The sequence below is a fragment of the Sceloporus undulatus genome, chromosome 3, assembly GCF_019175285.1.
Source record: "Sceloporus undulatus isolate JIND9_A2432 ecotype Alabama chromosome 3, SceUnd_v1.1, whole genome shotgun sequence".
Taxonomy (NCBI): domain Eukaryota; kingdom Metazoa; phylum Chordata; class Lepidosauria; order Squamata; family Phrynosomatidae; genus Sceloporus; species Sceloporus undulatus.
The window spans coordinates 256,606,387-256,627,839 of record NC_056524.1 but is presented as its reverse complement, the minus strand read 5'-3'; the positions used below and the strand labels follow the sequence as shown (position 1 = coordinate 256,627,839).

The 21,453-nt window shown below is 41.7% G+C and overlaps 1 protein-coding gene across 1 annotated transcript in view; it reads left to right on the top strand.

Moving 5' to 3' along the window:
• The window catches only part of LOC121926243 (spermatogenesis-associated protein 16-like), a 79,358-nt gene that overhangs the window by 7,971 nt on the left and 49,934 nt on the right, over nt 1–21,453 (top strand). Inside the window, exon 3 of the mRNA XM_042459049.1 lies at nt 13,759–13,923. Coding sequence (XP_042314983.1) covers nt 13,759–13,923 — 165 coding nt within the window. The remainder of the gene's footprint in view (nt 1–13,758; nt 13,924–21,453) is intronic.

Here is a 21,453-nt window from a genome sequence, read left to right as displayed (position 1 = left end):
TATTATTATTATTATTATTATTATTATTATTATTATTATTATTATTATTATTAAATTGGAGAGTTTTTAAAACTTTAACTACTTATTTAAAGCAATGTTCCAAGTTCTGGCAGTACCCCTGGGATTTTACAAATCCTTGCAGGTTTTATGTGAACAATTCTTCTTCATTTCTGGGTGTATCTAAACCATAGAAATAATGCAGTTTGACACCACTTTAACTGTCATGACTCCATCCTACAGAATCCTGGGATTTGTAGTTTTGTGATCCACCAGCACTTTTTGGCAGAGAAGACTAAAGACCTTGTAAAACTACAAATTCCGGGATTCTATGGGATGGAGCTACTTCACTTAAAGTGGTGTCAAACTGCACCCTCTATAGCAGTGATTCCCAAACTCTGGTCCTCCAGGTGTTTTGGTCTTCAGCTCCCAGAAGCCTCAACAATCTTGGCCAATGGTCTGGGATTCTGAGAGTTGAAGTCCAAAACATCTGGAAGGCCAGAGTTTAGGAATCACTGTTCTACAGTGTAGATGCACCCTCTATCAGGTACAAGTAGAGTCAAGCATCCTGCAGTACACCTAGACTTTGTATACAATGGGAAATCCAAAGGACCTCTTAGCAGACCTATCTTGAAACTCCACTACCTGTAGGGGTCCCGGTTGAGATGTAAATAGACTTTAAATTTCCTTTGAAAATCTCCCAATTGCTGCATGTCGTGTCTTTTTAGATTGTAAGCCTGAGGGCAGGGAACCGTCTGACTAAAAGATTGTATGTACAGCGCTGTGTAAATTTACAGCGCTTTATAAATAAAGGATAATAATAATAATAATAATAATAATAATAATAATAATAATAAAAACACTACCTTTTTTTACTTTCCAGACCACCTCTCTAGGAATCTCTAAGTCCTCCAGTGCAACTCTATGGTCAACATATGTCAAAGGTTGACCATAGAATCATACTAGAGGACCTACAAATGCCTAGAGAAGTGTTTTCTCTAGTAATATCTAGATCTTCCAGTGCAACTCTATGATCAATTTCCCTCAGAATTTCTCTGGAGGGCCTAGAGATTCCTAGGTAGAACATATTAATCAAATCCATAAATCATCAAAACCGCCAACATGAAGAGCGAACTGTAGTGTGAAAGACACCCAAGGCCAGGCCCCAATTTTTTGTTTGTTTGTTTGTTTGTTTTTGCATTGCCTGCATAATTTCTTCCTTACATAAAGCACAGCCCCTATCAGCTGCTCATTTTTGCCTTCACATAGTTGAGGGGGAGGGGAGTTTTATTGTTGCACCCACCAGCAAATCTTCTGTCTGCTCATTTCCTTCCTATTGAAAGCCCATTTTCCCAAACCTTGTGCCAAGTTTGTTTCCTCGCCCCCATTCCCATTTGTCAGGCATTCAGCTCTTTCCTGTGCTAAATCATCCAATTCTGTCAGCCTAAAGCCTCCATTTAAGCTTGCTATTTACTTAACCTTCACTGTACCAGGATGAGGTGGTTTCGGCTTCATCCTTGGCCACTTTATTATTTTCTTTACTGCAGCTTAGTCGCCTCTTGAACTCCACTGTAGCTCAGGTAATTCTCATCATGCGCTCCATATCCCTGTGGGCTCTTATTGCTGCCAGAAGCAGTTATTTACACTCTCTTTCTGCATTTTTCGTTGCCACTGAAACACAACCCCCTGACAGCATTCAACCTGCTGTAATCCCCCTTCCACACCCCCTCCTTTCCCCTTTAAAAGATGAGAATTAGGCTGTAGGTTATTTCTTCCATTTGTTGCAGGCCCACTGTTAGGCTTACGGAAAATTGTCATGTCTATTGAATGCTAGTCTGAACAGGCACTCAATTTGGTTTTGTGTTTGAGAGCAAGGCGAAGGGAGAGGAGAGCTTCTGAGGTTTAGTAAATGAGCCCAGCAAAGAGACAGGTTGAGTGTCATTTTCTACCTGATGTGCTCATTTTTTACATGCAAGGAGTTTCTGGCATGGACACATTCAGAAACATGGCATCACTGCCTGTTATCTGATATGCTATATGGTCCATATTTCTACCACCACCCAAAGTGGAAAAAACACAAGGGGAAAAAAAGCTTATGCCCCACTCCTCCCCACCAACATGGTCCTCACATGAATATTGTATCAACATTCAAAGTGGTGGAAAATTTAAACCTAGGTCTCTGTTGTGTAGCTTGGTCTTTTGTCTCCTCCCCATCTTTCAGATTATTGGTTAGAACAGCTCTTAGAGAAGGACCTCCCCAAATGTGGATGTCATTATTATTGTATTTGTTGTGTTGTTATTGTGTACCTTCAAGTCATTGCCAACTTACCCCGACCTTAAGATGAACCTCTTGCAAGATTTGTTGAGAGGAGGTTTGCCATTGCCATCTTCTGAGGCTGAAAGAGTGTGACCTGCCCAAGGTCACCCAGTGGGTTCCATAGACAGGCGGAGAATCGAACCTTGGTCGCCAGAGTCATGGTCCAAATCTCACACCACGATGCCAAGCTGATATCCCACGTTGTTTTGACTATGGGTTCCTGAATGGCAGGAGTTTGGACTGGATGGCCCTTGAGGTCTCTTCCAACTCCATATTATTATTATATTATTATTATTATTAACCTTTATTTATAAAGCGCTGTAAATTTACACAGCGCTGTACATACAATCTTTTAGTCAGACGGTTCCCTGCCCTCAGGCTTACAATCTAAAAAGACACGACACAAAAGGAGAAGGGAGTGGTGGTGGGGAATAGGATCAGGCCCAGCAGATCTTCTCCACCTCCAAGGCCTGGAATAAGGCAGATGGACTGGAGGAAGGGCTTGGCTTCTTAATGGATGATGAAAAGGAGGCTTCCTGGGTCAGAGAGGGACTCGCCTCTGGGAACTCTTCTCTAAACAATATAGTCTTTAACTCAGTTTTGAAACTGGGTAGAGAAGTGATGAGGTGTGCATGTGGGGGAAGAAGGTTCCAGGAGTAAGGGGCAGCAAGCGAGAAGGGACGAATTCGGGAGGGGGCAGTGGTAGTCCTACACTGTGACAGGAGACCTTGACTACCAGAGTGGAGGGTGCGAGTAGGAATGTAAGGAGAAAGAAGGTCAGATAAGTAAGGAGGGGCCAATCCATGGAGGGCTTTGAAAGTCAATAACAAAAGCTTGTACCGGATGCGGAAGGGGAAGGGGAGCCAATGAAGGGAGGAGAAAAGAGGAGAAACATGGTTAAAGCAGCGAGCGGATGTGACAATACGGGCAGCTGAATACTGGACAGAGATTAAAGGATGGAGTTGTGAAAGAGGAAGTCCTATCAGAAGGAGGTTACAATAATCTAGTCGTGAAACCACTAGGGCATGGACCAGAGTCTTGGCAGTAGAGGCTGAGAGGAATGGACGGATCTTGGCAATGTTGTGGAGAAAGAATCTACAGGCCTTGGCGGTGGCCTGGATCTGGGGAATAAATGACAGAGAAGAGTCAAAAATGAAGCCAAGACTGCGGGCTTGATGAACCGGTTGAATAGAAGTGTCGTCGACAGAAACAGAAAAGGAATAATGAAGGGTGGGTTTAGGTGGAAAGACGAGAAGCTCAGTCTTAGACATGTTGAGCTTCAAGCGCCGAAGCCGCATCCACTGAGAGATGGCAGTCAGACAAGAAGAAACTTGCTGTTCAAGCCCCATCGAAAGGTCAGGGGTGGAAAGATACAGCTGAGTGTCGTCGGCGTACAGATGATAGGAGAAACCAAAAGAAGTTATGAGTTTACCTAGGGACAGTGTGTATAGAGAGAACAGAAGGGGACCCAAGACAGAGCCCTGGGGAACTCCAACAGATAGGGGAACAGAGGACGAAGTCTGACCACCCGTGACCACTGCAAAAGATCTGTCTGACAAGTAAGATTTAAACCAGTCGAGAGCAGAGTCGGAGAACCCAAGGTCAGAAAGTAAATCAACCAGGAGACAGTGATCAACAGTGTCAAAGGTCGCAGACAAATCAAGAAGAATGAGCATAGAGTAGAGGCCGTTTGCCTTGGCCCGCAAGAGATCATTTGAGATCTTGGTGAGGGCTGTCTCTGTAGAGTGCTGTGGGCAGAAGCCAGACTGGAAAGGGTCCAGGATGGAGTTGGCTTCAAGAAACTTAATACAGCGAGAATAAATGACCCGTTCTAGGACCTTAGAAAGAAAAGGAAGAAGAGAAATTGGATGATAGCTAGATAAAGAGGAGGGGTCGAGAGAGGGTTTCTTCAGAATTGGGGAAACGAGAGCATGTTTGAAGTCAGAAGGGAAGGAACCCATAGAGAGAGAGAGATTAAAGATATAGAGGAGCGAGGGCAGAAGAGAAGGGGCTATAGAGATTAGGAGACGGGAGGGAATAGGATCAAGAGAACAGGTAGTAGGTTTGGAAGAATTTAGCAGCGTAGAGAGTTCATCCAGAGAAACAGGGGGAAACCCAGAGAGTTTATTAGTAGAAGGTACCAGGAGGTTAGTGGTAGGGGGCAAGTCGGGAGGAACTATTTCAGATCGAATAGTAGTGACTTTAGTGATGAATTAGTTGGCGAAGTCAGTGGGGGGAAATGATGAGAAGACAGGGGGAGAGGAAGGTTTTAGTAGTGTATTGAAGCAGGAGAACAAACGCTGCGGATGCCTCTCATTAGCGCATATCAGCAATTTAAAATAGTTCTGTTTTGCCATAGACAGAGCGGGTGAAAAAGATAAAAGGATGAATTTATAATGAATGAAATTGGCCGGTTCCCTAGACTTTTTCCAAAGATATTCGGCCGCTCAAGAGCAAGACTGGAGGAACGTGATAGTGGGAGTGAGCCAGGGCTGAGGCCTAGTCATAGAGGAAGACACGCGTACAGATACAGGAGCAAAGCTGTCGAGAGTTGAAGAAAGAGTGGGAATAAATAAAGACATTGCTGAATCAGCAGAGTCCCCAAGATCAAGAGAAGAGAGAGATGAATTCAAAGTCTGACTGAGATGGTCAAAGTTAACAGACTGAAGGTCGCGGAAGTGGCGCTGGACAGTACGACGAGGAGGTGGGATATAAGTAAGAGTAAAAGAAATTAAATGATGGTCAGACAATGGAAAATCAGATGCCAGGTAGTCGGAAATGATGCACTTAGCAGCAAGAATTAGGTCAAGACAGTGACTAGAAGACTGGGTTGAGGAGTTAGAATGAGGCTGAAGGCCAAAAGAAGCAAACAGGGAGCCAAGGCGAGATGAAGAAAGATTGTTGGGATTGTCAAGGTGAATATTAAAGTCACCTAGGATCAGAGAAGGGACTGTATCAGATAGAAAAAACATCAGCCAAGATTCAAAGTCAGATAGGAACTGGGTAGCAGAACCAGGAGGGCGATAGATGACAGCTACCCGGAGCTGTAAAGGAAAAAAAGAGTCGAATACAGTGAGACTCGAATGAAGAGAAACAATAGCTGGGGGGAAAAGAAAGAACTTGAAACTGGCAGGAATTGGACAATAGTATACCGACCCCTCCTCCTTGTGTGAGTGAATGAGAGACCGCCAAAAGAAAGGGCAGTGGAGGTAGCAGTATCATGGGTCGGGAGCCAGGTTTCAGTAAGAGCGAGAAGGTTAAATGATCTAGAGAGAAAAAGATCATGGACAGCAGTCGCTTTCGGAGTGACAGTTCCAGAGTGAACAGAGGAATGGAAGCTGGGAGATAGGAAGAGGTCGAATAGGGATCAGGTTAGGAGAGATGCATGGAGCCATGGGAAGGAAAGGATTCAGTAAGCGATAATCAAAAGAACAGAAGATAACAATGACAAAAGTAGGATTATAATAGCCAACTGTACTTGGTAATATTGCCTAAATACCACAAGGCACAAGGGATTTAATAGAGAAGGAAGGGGTGGGTTGCTCAAGGTCCCAGCTGCTGAGAGTGATGGAAGGAGAGGTGGCTGATGGATGCAGGGAAGGAAAGCTCTATCCCTTGAGGCAGGCCCGATAGATCAGACTCAATCCTTAGATGGATGTAGGAATGGGAGGCCCTTTCCCTTGAGGCGGGCCTGATTGATGAAAGTCACTCCTCAGATGGATGTAGGAAAGAGAGGCCTCTTTCTTTGATTCTATGATTTCCATATGAACTTTCCATAGTTCTATGATTCTCCAAAAGTGGGAATCATAGTGGTTCACAATTAAAAGAACAATACAATTAAAAGCATGCAAAATGTGCACTTAACATAGAATTAAACTTTTAACAGTAATAAAAAGTCACCCTATAGTTTTTAAAAACTACAATTAAAAAATTAAAAACTATTAAAAACAGTTCAGTGTTAAAATGATACAGCACCTCCTAGCAAATGTTGATGAACTGCAGCTCCCATCACCTTTCACCTTTGACCAAGCTAGCTATGCTACCAGAGTTGGTACTTTACTGTTCTTGTTGTTGCTGTTGTGTATGCTTTCAAGTAATTTCTAACTTAAATCAACCTAAAACCCAGCAAGATTTATTCAGAGAGGGTTTGCCATGGCCTTCCTCTAAGACTAAAAGAGTGTATCTTGCCAAAGGTCACTCAGTGGGTTTCCATAACCAAACGGGGAATTGAACCATGGCGTCATAGGGATGTCATCCCACATTCAAAACACTAAATTTCACTGGCTCTCTGCTGGTATTTTACTTGCTGAATTATAATCTCAAATCTAACCTGTAGTTACTGTTTCTTTTCCCATCGAAGGCCCCATACAGACAGGCCAAATTAAAGCTGCTTTGGGTCACTTTGGAGGTATGGTGTTTAAATGATGCATGCGTCCTAAGAGTCCGGAAGCTGCGCCAAAGCCACACTCCAGTCCTAAAGACTGGAGCGTGGCTTTAGCGCATCTTCCGGACTTTAGGACATATGCATCATTTAAACAACAGATCTCTAAAGTGACCCGAAGCAGCTTTTTTTTGCCTGTCTGTATGGGGCCCACGTTTCTAATTTATTCCTCACTTACTAAGCTTCAGCATCAGGTTTTTCCAGACATTTTCAGAAGAACGCTGTGACATACCATGTGCCTTACAACCTCTTCTTATATCCATCTCTTCCTCTGTTAACATGTCCAAGACAGAGCTTCTTGTCTTTCCTCCTAAGCCCACCCTTCAACTCTCCTTTTCTGTCTCTGTGGACAACATTTCTATTCAACCAGTCCAGCAAGCCCGCAGTCTTGGTTTTATCTTTGACTCTTCTCTGTCGTGTATCCCTCAGATCCAGACCACAGCCAAGGCTTGTAGATTCTTTTTGTACAATATTGCCAAAATCTGACCATATCTCTCCGCCTCTACTGCCAAGATCCTGGTCCATGCCCTAGTGGTCTCTTGACTTGATTACTGTAACGTCCTCCTGGCTGGGCTTCCTCTTTCTCACCTCCGTCCTTTAATCTCTGTTCAGCATTCAGCTGCATGCATTATCACTTCCACCCACCGCTCTGACCACATCTCTCCTGTGTTGGCATCCCTTCACTGGTTCCCCCTCCCTTTCCGCATTCAGTATAAGCTCCTACTGTTGACGTTTAAAGCCCTCCATGGGCTGGCCCCTCCTTACTTATCAGACCTTCTTTCTCCTCACCTTTCCACTTGGGCCCTCCGTTCTGGTAGTCAAGGTCTGCTGTCTCAGCCCAGGATTTCCTCTGCCCCATCCCGGATTCGCCCCTTTTCACTTGCTGCCCCTCACTCCTGGAACCTTCTTCCCCCACAAGCAAGAGCCATCACTTCTTTAACCAGCTTCAAAACGGAATTGAAATCCATCCTGTTCAGAGAAGCCTTCCCAGGCATTGCATAATTGTCGCTTACTATTTGATGTTCTTTTGGTGCCTGTTTATCAAACCATTTCCTGTATTGCTATGTACTATATATGCATTATCCTACTTGAGAGTATGTATTTTCCCTGGAAAATGATTAACCTTCCATTATGAAGCCAAGCCCTCCCTCCAGTCCATCTGCCTTGGTCCAAGCCTTGGAGGTAGAGAGGAACTGCTGGACCTCTTACCCTTTCCCTCCACCACTCCCTTCTCCTTCTGTGTCTTGTCTTTTTAGATTGGAAGCCTGAGGGCAGGGAACCGTCTAACTAAAAAGATTGCATGTACAGCGCTGTGTAAATTTACAGCGCTTCATAATTAAAGGTTAATAATCATCATCATCATCATCATCATCATCATCATCATCATCATCATCTCAGGTAGGAGATGAGTATCTTCCTGCTGTTCGGTGAGTTAAAAGGAACAGCCAGGTAGGCTCAGTATATGCCCCAGTTCCTCCCTTCCTGAACATGCCTACTAAGCTCAACATCAGTCAACAGCATGATGCAGCAGCTTGAAAAGCCAGTCTAATTCTATGCTATTGTTAGCCTATCCTCAATATGACTCCATCCTCAATATGACATCCCTTCACATATTTAAACATGGCTATCGTGTCACCTCTTAAACTTCTCTTCTCCAAGCTAAACATACCCAGCTCCCTAAGTTGCTCCTCATATGGCCTAGCACTGGGTGACACCTGGTGCAGGAACACCTTTCAGTTTGGGCACTCGGTCTCTAAAATGTTCTCCATCACTGGCTTAGATCCAGGCTATCCATATGAGCCTGCTGGAACACATAGATTCTCAGGAGACACTCTTCTCTCAGTTCCATCATCTTCACAGTTATGGCTAATGAGAATGTGAGATAGGGCCTTCTCAGTAGCTGCTCCACTCTTCCCAGGTAGACCAGAATGGCTCTCTCCTGCCTGTCCTTCTGCCATCACGCAAATTTTTAAAAGTAAAAAAGGCAACAGGCTTTTAGAAACGAGGAAAAGACTTTCAAAAGGGTGCTGTGTTGTTTTAAATTGTACAGTTTTTCCTGCTTATCATCCTTTTAAGTATATGTTTGAAACTGTTATCATATTGTTAATTGTGCTAGTCTCTTTTAATGTTGGCTTTTTGTATTTTTTTAAACTACAATATATTGTAATCATTTTGATTTGTAAGCTGCCTTGGCTTCCAAGCTTATGGGAAAAGTTAATGCATTTTTTAAAAATAATCTTTATTACTCCACCAAGAAAAAGAAATACAGTTACATAGTTTCTTGCAAGTAATTTATACACATCCAGAAAACATAAAATATATTATCCTCAGCAGTTCCTGTGTTTATATACTATAGTACCAGTAACGCTTCCTTCTTACTGTTTTGAATATCACTTTACATAGCCTATAAATTGAATCATAATTATTTAACACTGTGTCATATTATCTTTTGGGCTCCTCTCCAAACCTTCTATATATTAAAAAAAAATAACCAACTTCCCTCCCCTTTCCTACAACAAAATCAAAAATAGAAATTCAATATCATAAAATCAAATCTTCTTTAATCTCCCATCTTGCTACTAGGTATTTTTTAACTGGGTTCCAATCTTCTTCTGTTCTTTCTTTAAATTTACTTTTAATTGTTGCCGTTAAACAATCCATGTCTTTGATTTCCAATAATTTAAACAACCAGTCCTCCAGAGTAGGAGCATGTGTCGACTTCCAATATTTAGCTATAAGTGTTCTTGCGCCTGTAACTAAATACAGCAATATCCTCCAATATCTTTTTTCATGTACAGCGTCCATTATCGTTGTCATATTTAGTAAATACAGTTTCGGCATGAAAGGAAAATCAATTTTCAACCTAGATTTGATAGCCTTATGAACATCATGACAAAAAATCTTAATTTTCGGACAAGTCCACCACATGTGTATGTAAGAGCCTCTTTCTTTTCGGCATTTCCAGCATTTGTTAGCCATTAGATTATACATTTTTGCAATCCTTACCGGCGTATAGTACCATCTATTTTTAACCTTTATATAATTTTCTATTAAATCCTGTGAGACTGTGAACCTATTGGATTTCTTCCATGATGCCTCCCAATGCTCCAATGGAATATCCTGTCTAAATTCTTCCGCCCATTGTATCATGTAACTAGATATTGTTTCATGTTCCAGTTCTCTATGCAGAAATAATTTATATAGTTTGGCGACTTTCCCTTTATCAGTTGCCCAAATAATTTTATCTAAATCATTTTCACCTTTTTCAAAGCCTTCTTTACGTTGATCTTCTTTATAACTCTGTTTAATTTGTAGGTAACCAAACCAGCTTATGTTTTTGCCTTTCAGTTTTAACTCTTCTTTTGTCTCTATATCCCATTCTCCAACTTTGTTTGTTTTTAATAAATCTTTATATCTGATCCAATCCACCTCCCCTTCCCATCTACCAAAGAAAGCCTTCTGTGTGGACACCCACCAGGGAATCCCAAAATAAAATTTGTTTTTTATATTTACCCATACACCAAATGACGCTTTCCTAACTGAATGATTCTGAAATTCTTTGTTAACTGTATGTTTATTGTACCATATATAAGCGTGCCAACCGAATCTATTATTGAGTGTTTCGAGATTTAATAATTTCTTATTTTTTAAGGTTACCCATTCTTGAATCCAGATCATGGCACATGCCTTATAGTAGACATTCAGATCTGGAAGAGTGCATCCTCCTGCTTCTTTTGGCTTTTTCAATATATTTCTTTGAAATCTTGCTTTCTTTCCTCTCCAGACAAAGTTAAGAATTGTTTTCTCCCAGTCTTTCAATATTTTCCCCCCATTTATTAATATAGGCAAATTTATAAACAAAAACATTAATCTAGGGAGGATAGTCATCTTAATTGTAGCAATCCTGCCTAGGATAGACAAATTCATCTTATTCCATATAGTTAAATCCTTTTTTATCTGTTGCCAAACTGGTATATAATTATTTTCAAACAAATTTGTATTTCTGTCTGAAATCCAAATCCCCAAATATTTTACTTTCCTTTCAGTTATCAATCCTGATCTTGCCTTTAAATCCCTTATTTCATTTTCTCTCATATTTTTTGTTATCAATGAGGTCTTGTTCTTATTTATCCTGATTCCTGATACCGTGCCAAATTCGTTTAATTCTTCAAGCAAATGTTCTATATTTCTTATAGGGTCTTCTAAAATAACGACGTCGTCTGCGTATGCTTTCAGCTTATGTTCATAGCCCTTAACTTTCAGGCCTCTTATCTTATTGTTGTTTCTTATCGAATTTGCTAAGATTTCTAACACTGTGATAGAAAGCAAAGGTGACAGGGGGCACCCCTGACGTGTTCCCTTATTGATAGCTATGTTGTTAGTTTTTTCTCCATTTATAATTATTTGTATCGTTTGTTGTGAATAGAATCTATTCACAGCATTTTTATTTATATAAATATAAATAAATCCTATAATACAAAAAAGAATCAGGTTATCAGACTAAATGAGGAAAAGGAAGGGAAAAAGCAGGCAGAGCTCAGAAGTATAACACATTAACTTTAAATCATCATCATATCTTTTTATAGCCTTTTTATTTATATAAATATATAAATATATAAATATATATATTTATATAAATAAAAAGGCTATAAATATATTTTATTGAAATATATTTATTTAACTATTTTTAAATTATTTAAATATAAATAAAGCCTATAAAAAGGTATGGTGGTGGTGGTGGTGGTGGTGGTGGTGGTGGTGGTGGTGATGATGATGATGATGATGATGATTTAAAGTTAATGTGTTGTACTTCAGAGCTCTGCCTGCTCCTTTCCTTTCTTTTCCCCATTTAGTCTGCTCACCTGCTTATTGCAAGGTCAGACTTAGCCAACAATCCTTAAGCTAACAGAAACAAGCAATAGTAGGTGTTGGCACCCCACCTGCTTGCTGACATTCTTGCTTCACTTATGAGTCACAGTGAGGCAAAAACCTACCAGAGGCACAACCTGCCATTGCTACTTACCTGATTGTTTATTCTGGCATGAAGGATGTGAGTCCAGAACTTTGCACCTGCCAAGGGGTTCTGACCCTCTTTCAACTGATTCTCACTTCTGATTAATTAGTTCCCTGAAAGTGGAGACAAAAGAGAATCTGCCCCCATATGGTTAGCTGGATATGTAAATAAGATCAAACCAGAAACAAGCAACTAACATCCTTGACTACCATCGGAGCACAGATGAGTGTATCTTTAAGCCCATCCCTGTGTGTTTGCAGGATCAAGTTCAAATCCTGCCATGAGTCAGTGTCTTGAGATTTTGCTTAAATATTCTGGATTCATGTTAACTGTGAAAAGCCTATAGAGACCTATGTATTACAGGATTTTTTTTTCTCAACCCTAACATTGCAGGGAAATAGCCAAGCCACTTTTTTGTCCCTAAAGAAAGAGGATTATGTAAAATTATGACAAGAAGAAAAGAAAAAATTACATTATTCTCACCTCCTAACAGTTCACACATATATTTATTATAACTGTTGCATTTGCTGTCACCACACTGGAGAGATTGTTTAAAAGATGTGGACAGAGGCTGTCAGCTGTGGTGGCCTGATTATCGAGATACTTGTTGTTTTTTGTTGTTGTTGTTGTGTGCCTACAAGTCTGACTTATGAATATCCTAAGGTGAACCTATCATGGGGTTTTCTTGGAAAGATTTGTTCAGAGGAGGTTTGCCATTGCCTTTCCCTGAGGCTGAGAGCATGTGACTTGCCCAAGGCCATCCTGTGGTTTCATGGCTGAGCTGAGAATCAAATCCTAGTCTCCAGAGTTGTGGTCCAACACTCAAACAACTATGCCACACTGGCTCTTGTAGAGATGCAGAACAACCATAATTTTGTGTGATGTGAAGGAACCCATGAAAACACTGCCTTCTTTGTATCTTCTCTTCCAGGTCAGCTGTGCAGTAGGCACCAGCAGTTTTCAATTCCAGTTTTCATTAATCACAGTTTCTTGTGTTGTCAACTGTGGTTTCTTTGAAACAAACCTTCTACGAAACATGGGTTCTAAAGATCACTTATTCAACCAAATCACAGTTTTATTTATTTATTTATTTATTTAGGTATTTATATCCCGCCCTTCAGCCCTAATGGCTCTCAGGGCGGCTTACATTTATTATTTTTTTAACCAGACAGTTCCCTGCCCGTAAGCTTACAATCTAAAAGTTAACATTAGCTGGATGTCGAACATTGTCTCATAATGTACTTAGCTGTAACAAGCACTGAAAAATGTTACCAGTATATCAATTAACTTTTCAGTTACTCTCAAAACATGAATTTTATAGAGGCATTTTGAGATATTTGTCTTGTTTTGTGTCATTCTTTTATTAATCCTAAGATATCAAACACACACAAACACACACACCAAAGAAAGGTAATGCAAAATGTGACAATCAGAGACTTGGCAACTTACTTTTCAACAGCTATTGGCTACTTTTCAAACAGAGTAATAAGTAATAGAAGAAATTTCTTTTAAAATATAACTTTTCTAACTGTGTCTTAACCAGAGTTTAGGGTTTAGATAACTGTTGTTAATGGAAATAAAAAGTGAAAGCTAGAATTCTAGTCTTGCCAAGATGTAGGCTGCATCTACACTGCAGAATTAATGCAGTTTGACTCCTATGCCATTCTGGGATTGGTAGTTTTGTGATATATTTAGCATTCTCTGTCAGAGAGCTCTGGTGCTGCAACAAACTGTAAATCCCAGGATTCCATAGGTTGGAGCCCTGACAGATAAAGTGGTGTCAAATTGCATCAGTCCTGCAGTGTTAAAGCAGCCTTATTTATGTTACATTAAATGTGTTAATGTGATGTTGAAATGAGATGCAAATGTGATGGTGGATAGGCAAATACGTGATGATAAGATACAGCACTATATAAACTTTCCAGAAAAATTATTGGACCTTATCCCATAGCTCTCATCTAACCCATCTGTTTTTTATTATGAGCTCAGGAGACCTTCTGTGCATGTTCAGGCATGATAGAGAAGCTGCAGCATGCCAGCCTCCTTGGCCGCTTGCAGCGTGTCAAGGAGCAGTCCCAAGTGATCAATCAAGCCATGGCTGAGCTTGCCACCATTCCCTACCTCCAGGATATCAGCCAGCAGGATGCTGAATTGGTAAGCATTCTCTGTTTTGATTCTTGTTTTGTTTGTTTTTCTTTAATGGTCAAGGAGGGAAGCCCTACAGAATATTGTTGTTACTTTTCCCAGGCTTATTTTTTTTTTAAGTATTGAAGCTTTGAAAACATAAACACAACATTTTGGTAAAATAAATGGCTGCCGTGGATGCAGAAGTGTCCAAATGCATGAATATAGTTAAAGTGAACACCCCTCAAAAGTCTACCATTGATCTGAGTCTTTTGTTAAATGTATAATGAAATCATGTCTATTATAAACCACACTGTTAGCACACCATAACATAAAGGTCATAGTACAGAGAGGGGGAAAAAGAGGAAGGGAAATAAATCTGAAATCAAAGGAGATTTGTTCATTCATAGTTGGAACTAGCAAATGAGAATTAGGCAACATTCACCAAATGAAAGAATTTCGTGAGGCCCATCTACACAAGATCCAGTGTGGTATAGTGGTTTGAGTGTTGGATTGGACTCTGGGAAACCAGTGTTCAAATCCCTACGTGGCCATGAAAACCCATTAGGTGACTTTAGGCAAGTCTCTGGAGCTTATTGCTCAGTATTTTAAACTGGCTCCAGCCTCCTGGGCTAGAGCTGAGTCACAAGATGGAGGCAGGGATTATCGCACACTAAACAGCCACTGAACCACCAGCCATCATCAGCCCGGGTCCCAGCTGGGTCCAAGCCGCTCTACACCAGCGCTTTCTGACTTCTAAAAAGTGCTGGTGGAGCATGGCTGAGACCCAGGCTGATAGCGGCCAATGGTTCAGTGGCAATTTAGTATGTGATAATCCCCACCTCCATCCTGCGTCCCAGCTCCAGCCCAGGAGGCTGGAGCTGGTATAAAATGCTGAGTAATAAATTGGTTGGTCAGCAACTCAGTTCAAAACTAGAAAACCAATTAGGACTGTCCCACGATACATTTCAAGCAGAGACAAGGCCAAGAATACATTGAAAACAGAGGGCAAGGAATTTTATCCATTCCAAAGGGGTTTTATTGGGAGAATTCCTGGAACAATCCAACAGGTTAGATAATGTGGTAGTGTGATTAATCCCCACTTCTACCCTGATATCAACTGAGCATACCCCTCCCTATTACATCGATTACCAGTTTCTCCAAGCAGGGAAAAACATGCAGTTCTGTGCCTGGAAGGAAGCCCCTTCCTAACCCTCTCACCAGTAGAGACCGGTGGCACCTATGTTATTGGAGCAGTGACTCTGCTCTGCTTTTTGGTGCCTTGGACAGTGACTTTAAAATTCAGACTAAACCTCAGAGCAGATTCACAGAAGCATTGTCCCTCATCATCCTATTAGGTGCCAAGGTGCACTTGAAGGGTTTCCTGCTTTTGTCTGCAATTACTGGGTTGTGGTAACAAAGACATTTCCCCCATCCCACTTCCCTTCCTAACTAGAAGAATGACCACAGAGAGGATAGAATTCTGTCATCTCAGATCAATGACTGGAGGTAACAGCATGATTTCTTCACATGGCCTTTGTCTTCTCAGTTCAGAAAACAATGGGATAACTTCCTCCACTCCACTGGTTAGCACATCACAGGTGGAAACAGGACTTTGGGGAGAATGAGCTATCCTCAGGCTCATGGGTTCAGGGTTCTCCCCACTTGCTTGCTGTGTTATCTCCCCACCACGACCAGACATATGTTGTTCTGACATGTATAACATGGCTTAATAAGTGGAGATAAGAATAAATGTTGCATATTTACAATACACTTCATCTTGATACTTCCCTTCCTTTCTTCTCTTCTCACCATGCTACAATAAGCCAGGAAAACCTTCAGTTGACCAAAGTTTCCTCTGGTGGGCATTCCCTGGGATGTTTGAACTAGCCACAGTGACACATACCTTACCCACAAGTCAGTTGGATTACTGTAATACTCAGTCTATGTGGGGCTGCCTTTGAAGAGCGTTCAAAAATTCCAACTAGTCCAAAGAACTCCAGTCAGATTGTTACCTGGGGCTGCCTACTAGGAGCACACAACTCCCTACTAGGAACACACAACTCTTTTTCCAGACACACTTCAAAGTACTGTTCATGACCTATAAAGTCTTATGTGGTTCAGGTCCAGCATCTGAAGGATTGTATCTTCCTATATGAGCATGGTCAAGTTCTTTCAGGGGAAGCACTTCTCTTAATCCCATCATCTTCACAGGGGACATTTGGTGGGAACACAGGAGTGAGCCTTCTACATAGCTCCTCCCAAATTTTAGAACTCCCTTCCATGGGAGTTTTGACTAGATTCTCTTTTGCTGTCTTTTCAGCAACATGGGAGAACTTTTTCATTCCGGTGAGCCTTTGAGAGTTGACTGTGTTACAAGAGTACATTTTATAGTGCTAGACTGCTTTTTTTTCATTGTTTGAAGTATAGTGTGTCTAGATCAAGGGAAGTAATAGTGCCACTCTATTCTGCTTTGGTCAGGCCCCACCTGCAATACTGTATCCAGTTCTGGGCACCGCAATTCAAAAAGGACATTGAGAAATTGGAGCGTGTCCAAAGGAGGGCGACTAAAATGGTGAAGGGTCTTGTACCATGCCCTATGACGAACGACTTAGGGAGCTGGGGATGTTTAGTCTGGTAAACAGAAGGTTAAGAGGTTATATGATAGCCCTGTTTAAATACTTGAAGGGATGTCATATTGAGGATGGATGGAGCAAGCTTGTTTTCTGCTGCTCCAGAGAACAGGACTCGGAAGAATGGATGCAAGCTCCAGGAAAAGAGATTCCACCTCAACATTAGGAGGAACTTCCTGACAGTAAGAGCTGTTTGACATTGAAACACCTCCTCGGAGGGTGATAGAGTCTCCTTCCTTGGAGGTCTTTAAACAGAGGCTGGATGGCCATCTGTCGGGGGTGTTTTGATTGAGAGTTCCTGCATGGCAGGGGGTTGGACTGGATGGCCCTTGTGGTCTCTTCCAACTGTATGATTCTATGATTCTAGTTCTAATTTTATTGTTAGATTAATAATGTTTTAACCATAGCTTCATGTACAGTGGACCCTTGTTATACGCTGGGGTTTGGTTCCAAGATCTCCCGTGTATAACAAAATCCGTGTATGCTCAAGTCCCATTACATATAATGACATAGCAAAATGGTGTCCCTTATAAAAAATGGAAAATCAAGGTAAATTTATACTTTTTTGGAACATTTTCAAACCGTGTATGCTTAAATCCGTGTATAAAAAATCCGTGTATAAGAAGGGCCGACTGTATATTTTTTACCAATATGTGATTTTACTGTAATTTTATTCCTTTTGTAAGCCACCTTGATTCATAGAATCATAGAGTTGGAAGAGACCACAAGGGCTATCCAATCTAACCCCCTGCCATGCAGGACTCACAATCAAAGCACCCTTGACAGATGGTCATTCAGCCTCTATTTAAAGACCTCCAAAGAAGGAGACTCCACCACACTGTGAGGAAGTGTGTTCAACTGTCCAACAGCTCTCACTGTTAGGAAGTTCCTCCTTATGTTGAGGTGGAATCTCTTTTTCTGTAGTTTGCATCCATTGTTCCAGTTCCTATTCTCTGGAGCAGAAGAAAATAAGATTGCTCGATCCTCAATATGACGTCACTTCAACCAGATTCCTAGTTGGAATAAACAAAAGGATGGATAGAGGCTGCTGCCACATTTCAGAAATAAATCAGTTTGGCACCACATTAACTTCCATGGTTCAACACAATGGAATCCTGGGGTTTGCAGTTTGGTGGGGTACCATTGCTCTCTGAAAGGGAAGGGTAAACATCTCACAAAATTACAAATCCCATAATTCCATAGCACTGGGCCATGGCAGTTAAAGTGATGTCAAACTGCTTTATTTCTGCAGTGTAGAAACATCCAGAGTTAATGTGTTTGGCCAGGATCCCATTGGATATGGGAAAGGTCCCATCAGAAGATCCAAGAAGAGACCATTTCCCTTCTGATGTATGATCCACAAAAACATTATCCTCTCCCTCTTCTCCCCTTCCTTGCTGCCTAAAAGTGTACAAAGTTTCCTAGAAGACACTAAGACACACTGGATGTGCACCAGGTTGGGGAATGGCGTCTTCCTGGATTTGCCTTCTGTCAGTAGAACGATACCACTGTATCCTGGCCTTTGAATACAGTATTACCGCTCATTTTTCAAAAGGATATGTGGGGTCTGTTTCATTACTGATCTGTGGATGTTTAATTTGAGCCCTTACCTGAAATTAGGAGTAATGGCTTCTACACCAGTGTGGGGCAGCGAATCCAACCATTTTAGTCCAATAATTATAGGAGCTGTCCAGGATCCAGAGCCTGAGGTGGGGCATAAAATTCAGCAGCCTAGATAGGTCTCTACAAGTCTGAGTTAGAAATCAGAGCACATTCCCTGTTCCAGTGACATGGGAGCCACTGTCATCCCACTACTTATTGGATTTCAGCTCCCAAGAGGCCAGAGGCTAGGGACTGTACGAGCTGGAGAGCATCAAGACCCATATTTCAGAGCTGCTATTCTTTAGATTTCTCTTAGCTCCGTGGAATCTCTTTGCAACAGCTCACTGAATATTTACCATAAGCGTAAATCCTCACACAAGGGGCCTTCAAACATGCAGATGGTTTTGTAAGGCCAGTTACCCCAAAGAAAAGCATGCATGTTTCTTACTATGACCCCAGGAGCCTCAAAGGAATCTGAAATTGAAAAGTTCCCTGAAGGTTTCCAGTAAAACTACCGGTCATCATCCCTGCACAACATGCCATCCAGTGCTCTGCTTGAAACGGATATTATAGGCCACTTTTAAATGTGCATGCATTTAAATTAATTACCGTATGCAAATGAGCAGTGGCTGGTGCTTTTCCTCTGGGATGAGGTGGCAGCCCAAGTCATACATCACAACTTAAACTCATGCTGTGAAAACATTACTTAAAAACTAGCTCTCCCTGCTGCAAATTTCACCTTCAGGAAAACACGGTGACCTTCCCAAGGATAGAATAACAGCAAACCTCTAGAGTGTTTTGCCTTGTTTCCAGTCTTTCTTTATCAACTGCAGCAGCTTCAGGAGCCCATTCTGAATATTCAGTGATGAATAAGCTCATCTTTCTTTGGGCAACTAAATGTGATGTAGGGAGACATCCATGTTCAGTATCCCTTCCAGTTTGGATGTTTTAAAAACTGGTACAAATACTTTTTTTTTGTATCCACAGATTCAGCTATCCATGATTTTAAAATATTTAAAAATATATAAATTCCAAAAAGCAAACCTTATATAAATATATAAGGTTTTATATTTTATATAAATGACACCATTTTAATATGCCACTGTATTTAATGAGACTTGAGCATCCATAGATTTTGGTATCCACTGGTGAGGGTCAGGGGTCCTGGAACCAAACCCCAGAGGGCTTACTGTATCTACCACAAATGGAGAAGTGAATGCAACTGAGACCCTATTCCCACTGGCGGGTTTGCTCCTGAAGGAACTGGGCAGATTTGGAGGCCCCCCTCCCGAATCTCTCCGTTAGCAAGTGCCCACTACAATTCAGGGGCATTTTAACCCGAATGCCTTCTACAAGAAATCAGGTTTAACATGAAGGTGCCTGCTATCAATCAAGCGATCATCTTAGGTGACGTGTGCAGCACTCATTGGGGCATCAGAAGTGTGCTTCCCCCCTCCTTTTTTTTAAAGAGCCAGGCACAAAATGCACCAAAATGAGCACATTTTGTCGAATTTAAAAACCCCTTTTGTGTGTATGTTGTGGGCATTTGGGTCAGTGCAGGTTATGATCTGCCCTTGGCCCCATTTTCAACCCCAAAATGCAAGCTAATGCATCCTGTATCCCCACTCCTTGCCACCCCAGATTGCCTCTTACACATGTAATAATAATAATAATAATAATAATAATAATAATAATAATAATAATAATAATAAATTCCTCACCTCGGAAATGCCAGAAAAGGATGAGATTGCCATGCATTCTTTTTTGCTTTCAAAAGCAATTCAGGCTACCCCCTGAATTCCTTAGAGACAGTAGCAAAAGCATGTATCAGTTTGCCAATTTGCTAAATTGACAAGAGCAACTTTGTAACATTCAAACTGTATCATTTATTCGCAAAGGAAAAAAAGTCTTGCCCTTTGCAACATTTCCCCTTTCCTGGAAGCAAGCAAATGAAAGGAAACAAGCAACTAGCCACGTTCTATCCATCTATATATCTGCCTCAAGCAAAAAAACATGTGCATATTTTGTCAAAAATAATTTTTAAAAATAGAAAAAGGGGGGGAAGGTGCCTGATGGGAGCTCCGTTCGTGCCCTGCCTTTGACCTGACCTGAACTGACCCTTTTCCTCCTGCTAGAGGAGCTTTGCCATTGCCTTCCACTGAGGCTGAGAGAGAGTGACCTGTCAGTTCCAACTGACCCATGGAATCAATTGGGAATAAAAGGGAAATGCAGCGCAGGCATTCTGACTGTAGCATCCTCATATAACACTAATAATAATAATAATAGTCCAGGAGCAAGAGGAAATGAAAATAGCACAAGCAAGCACACAGACATGTCACCCAAAAAATCATGTGCATAAATTATCAAAAATAAAAGAGGCTGCTACTGCTGCAGCCTGATTTCCCTACATTCCCTGCCTTAGCCCCGCAGCCCAATTTCCCTTGGCAATCCTCCTCCTTCCTTCCAGTCCTCCCCTCCTCTGAGCTGCCCTGGCTCCTTCATCCTCCTCCTCCTGCTCCATTATAGAATGCCCTCCATGACTCCCTTCTTCCCATGGCTCCTTCATCCTCCTCCTCCTCCTCCATCACTTTCTCCACTCCCCCCCCCGCCCTCCCTCTGACAGCCCTTTGCAGCCCCCGTCAGTCACCCTGATTTCCCCCTTTAGCCTTTGCCTCCAGATTCCCCTTTTTCCTTCGGCTCTATCCTCCTCCCCCTCCTCCCCCTCCCCTCCGATGAGGGGAGGGAATGTTCTGATCTCTGCCCGCCCTCTGACCTTAATCCCTCCCTGAATTTGCCCCGATCATGATCGAGGGCAAGTTCATATTTCGCGGAACCTGGGTGTTTTCAGAAAAGACGGATTTTAGCCCGAATCTTGATAGCCCGCACTAAGGGGCATTTCCTTGTGCAAGCCTCGACATGGATTGTGACAGAATCGGGCCCAATATAAACTTCACGTGGAAGAATCGATTTCAAAACCGGGTTAAAAGGTAGTATGAATGGCCCCTGAGAGGGTCTGCAGGACTGAGAAAGGTATAAGTCCACCCTTTCTTTTGTACCAGTTTCCCCCATTTAAAGTTCTGCCTTTTGGGAGGGAGAATTGCATGTTCCCATACACAAAATTTGAAAAGGTTACTTTTTTAGATTACTAGAATCCCAGTGTCATGTTGACAGTGAAATTCTGGGAGCTGTAGTCCAAAAAGCAACTTTGACAAGGTGTGCCATAGTAAGTGCATTTTTCCCTGCAGAGGAAACAATTGCTTGGTGGGTGAGTGGGTGGAATTTTAATTAGAAAAAAAAATACAGTAAAGGGAATTAAGGTGGGTTA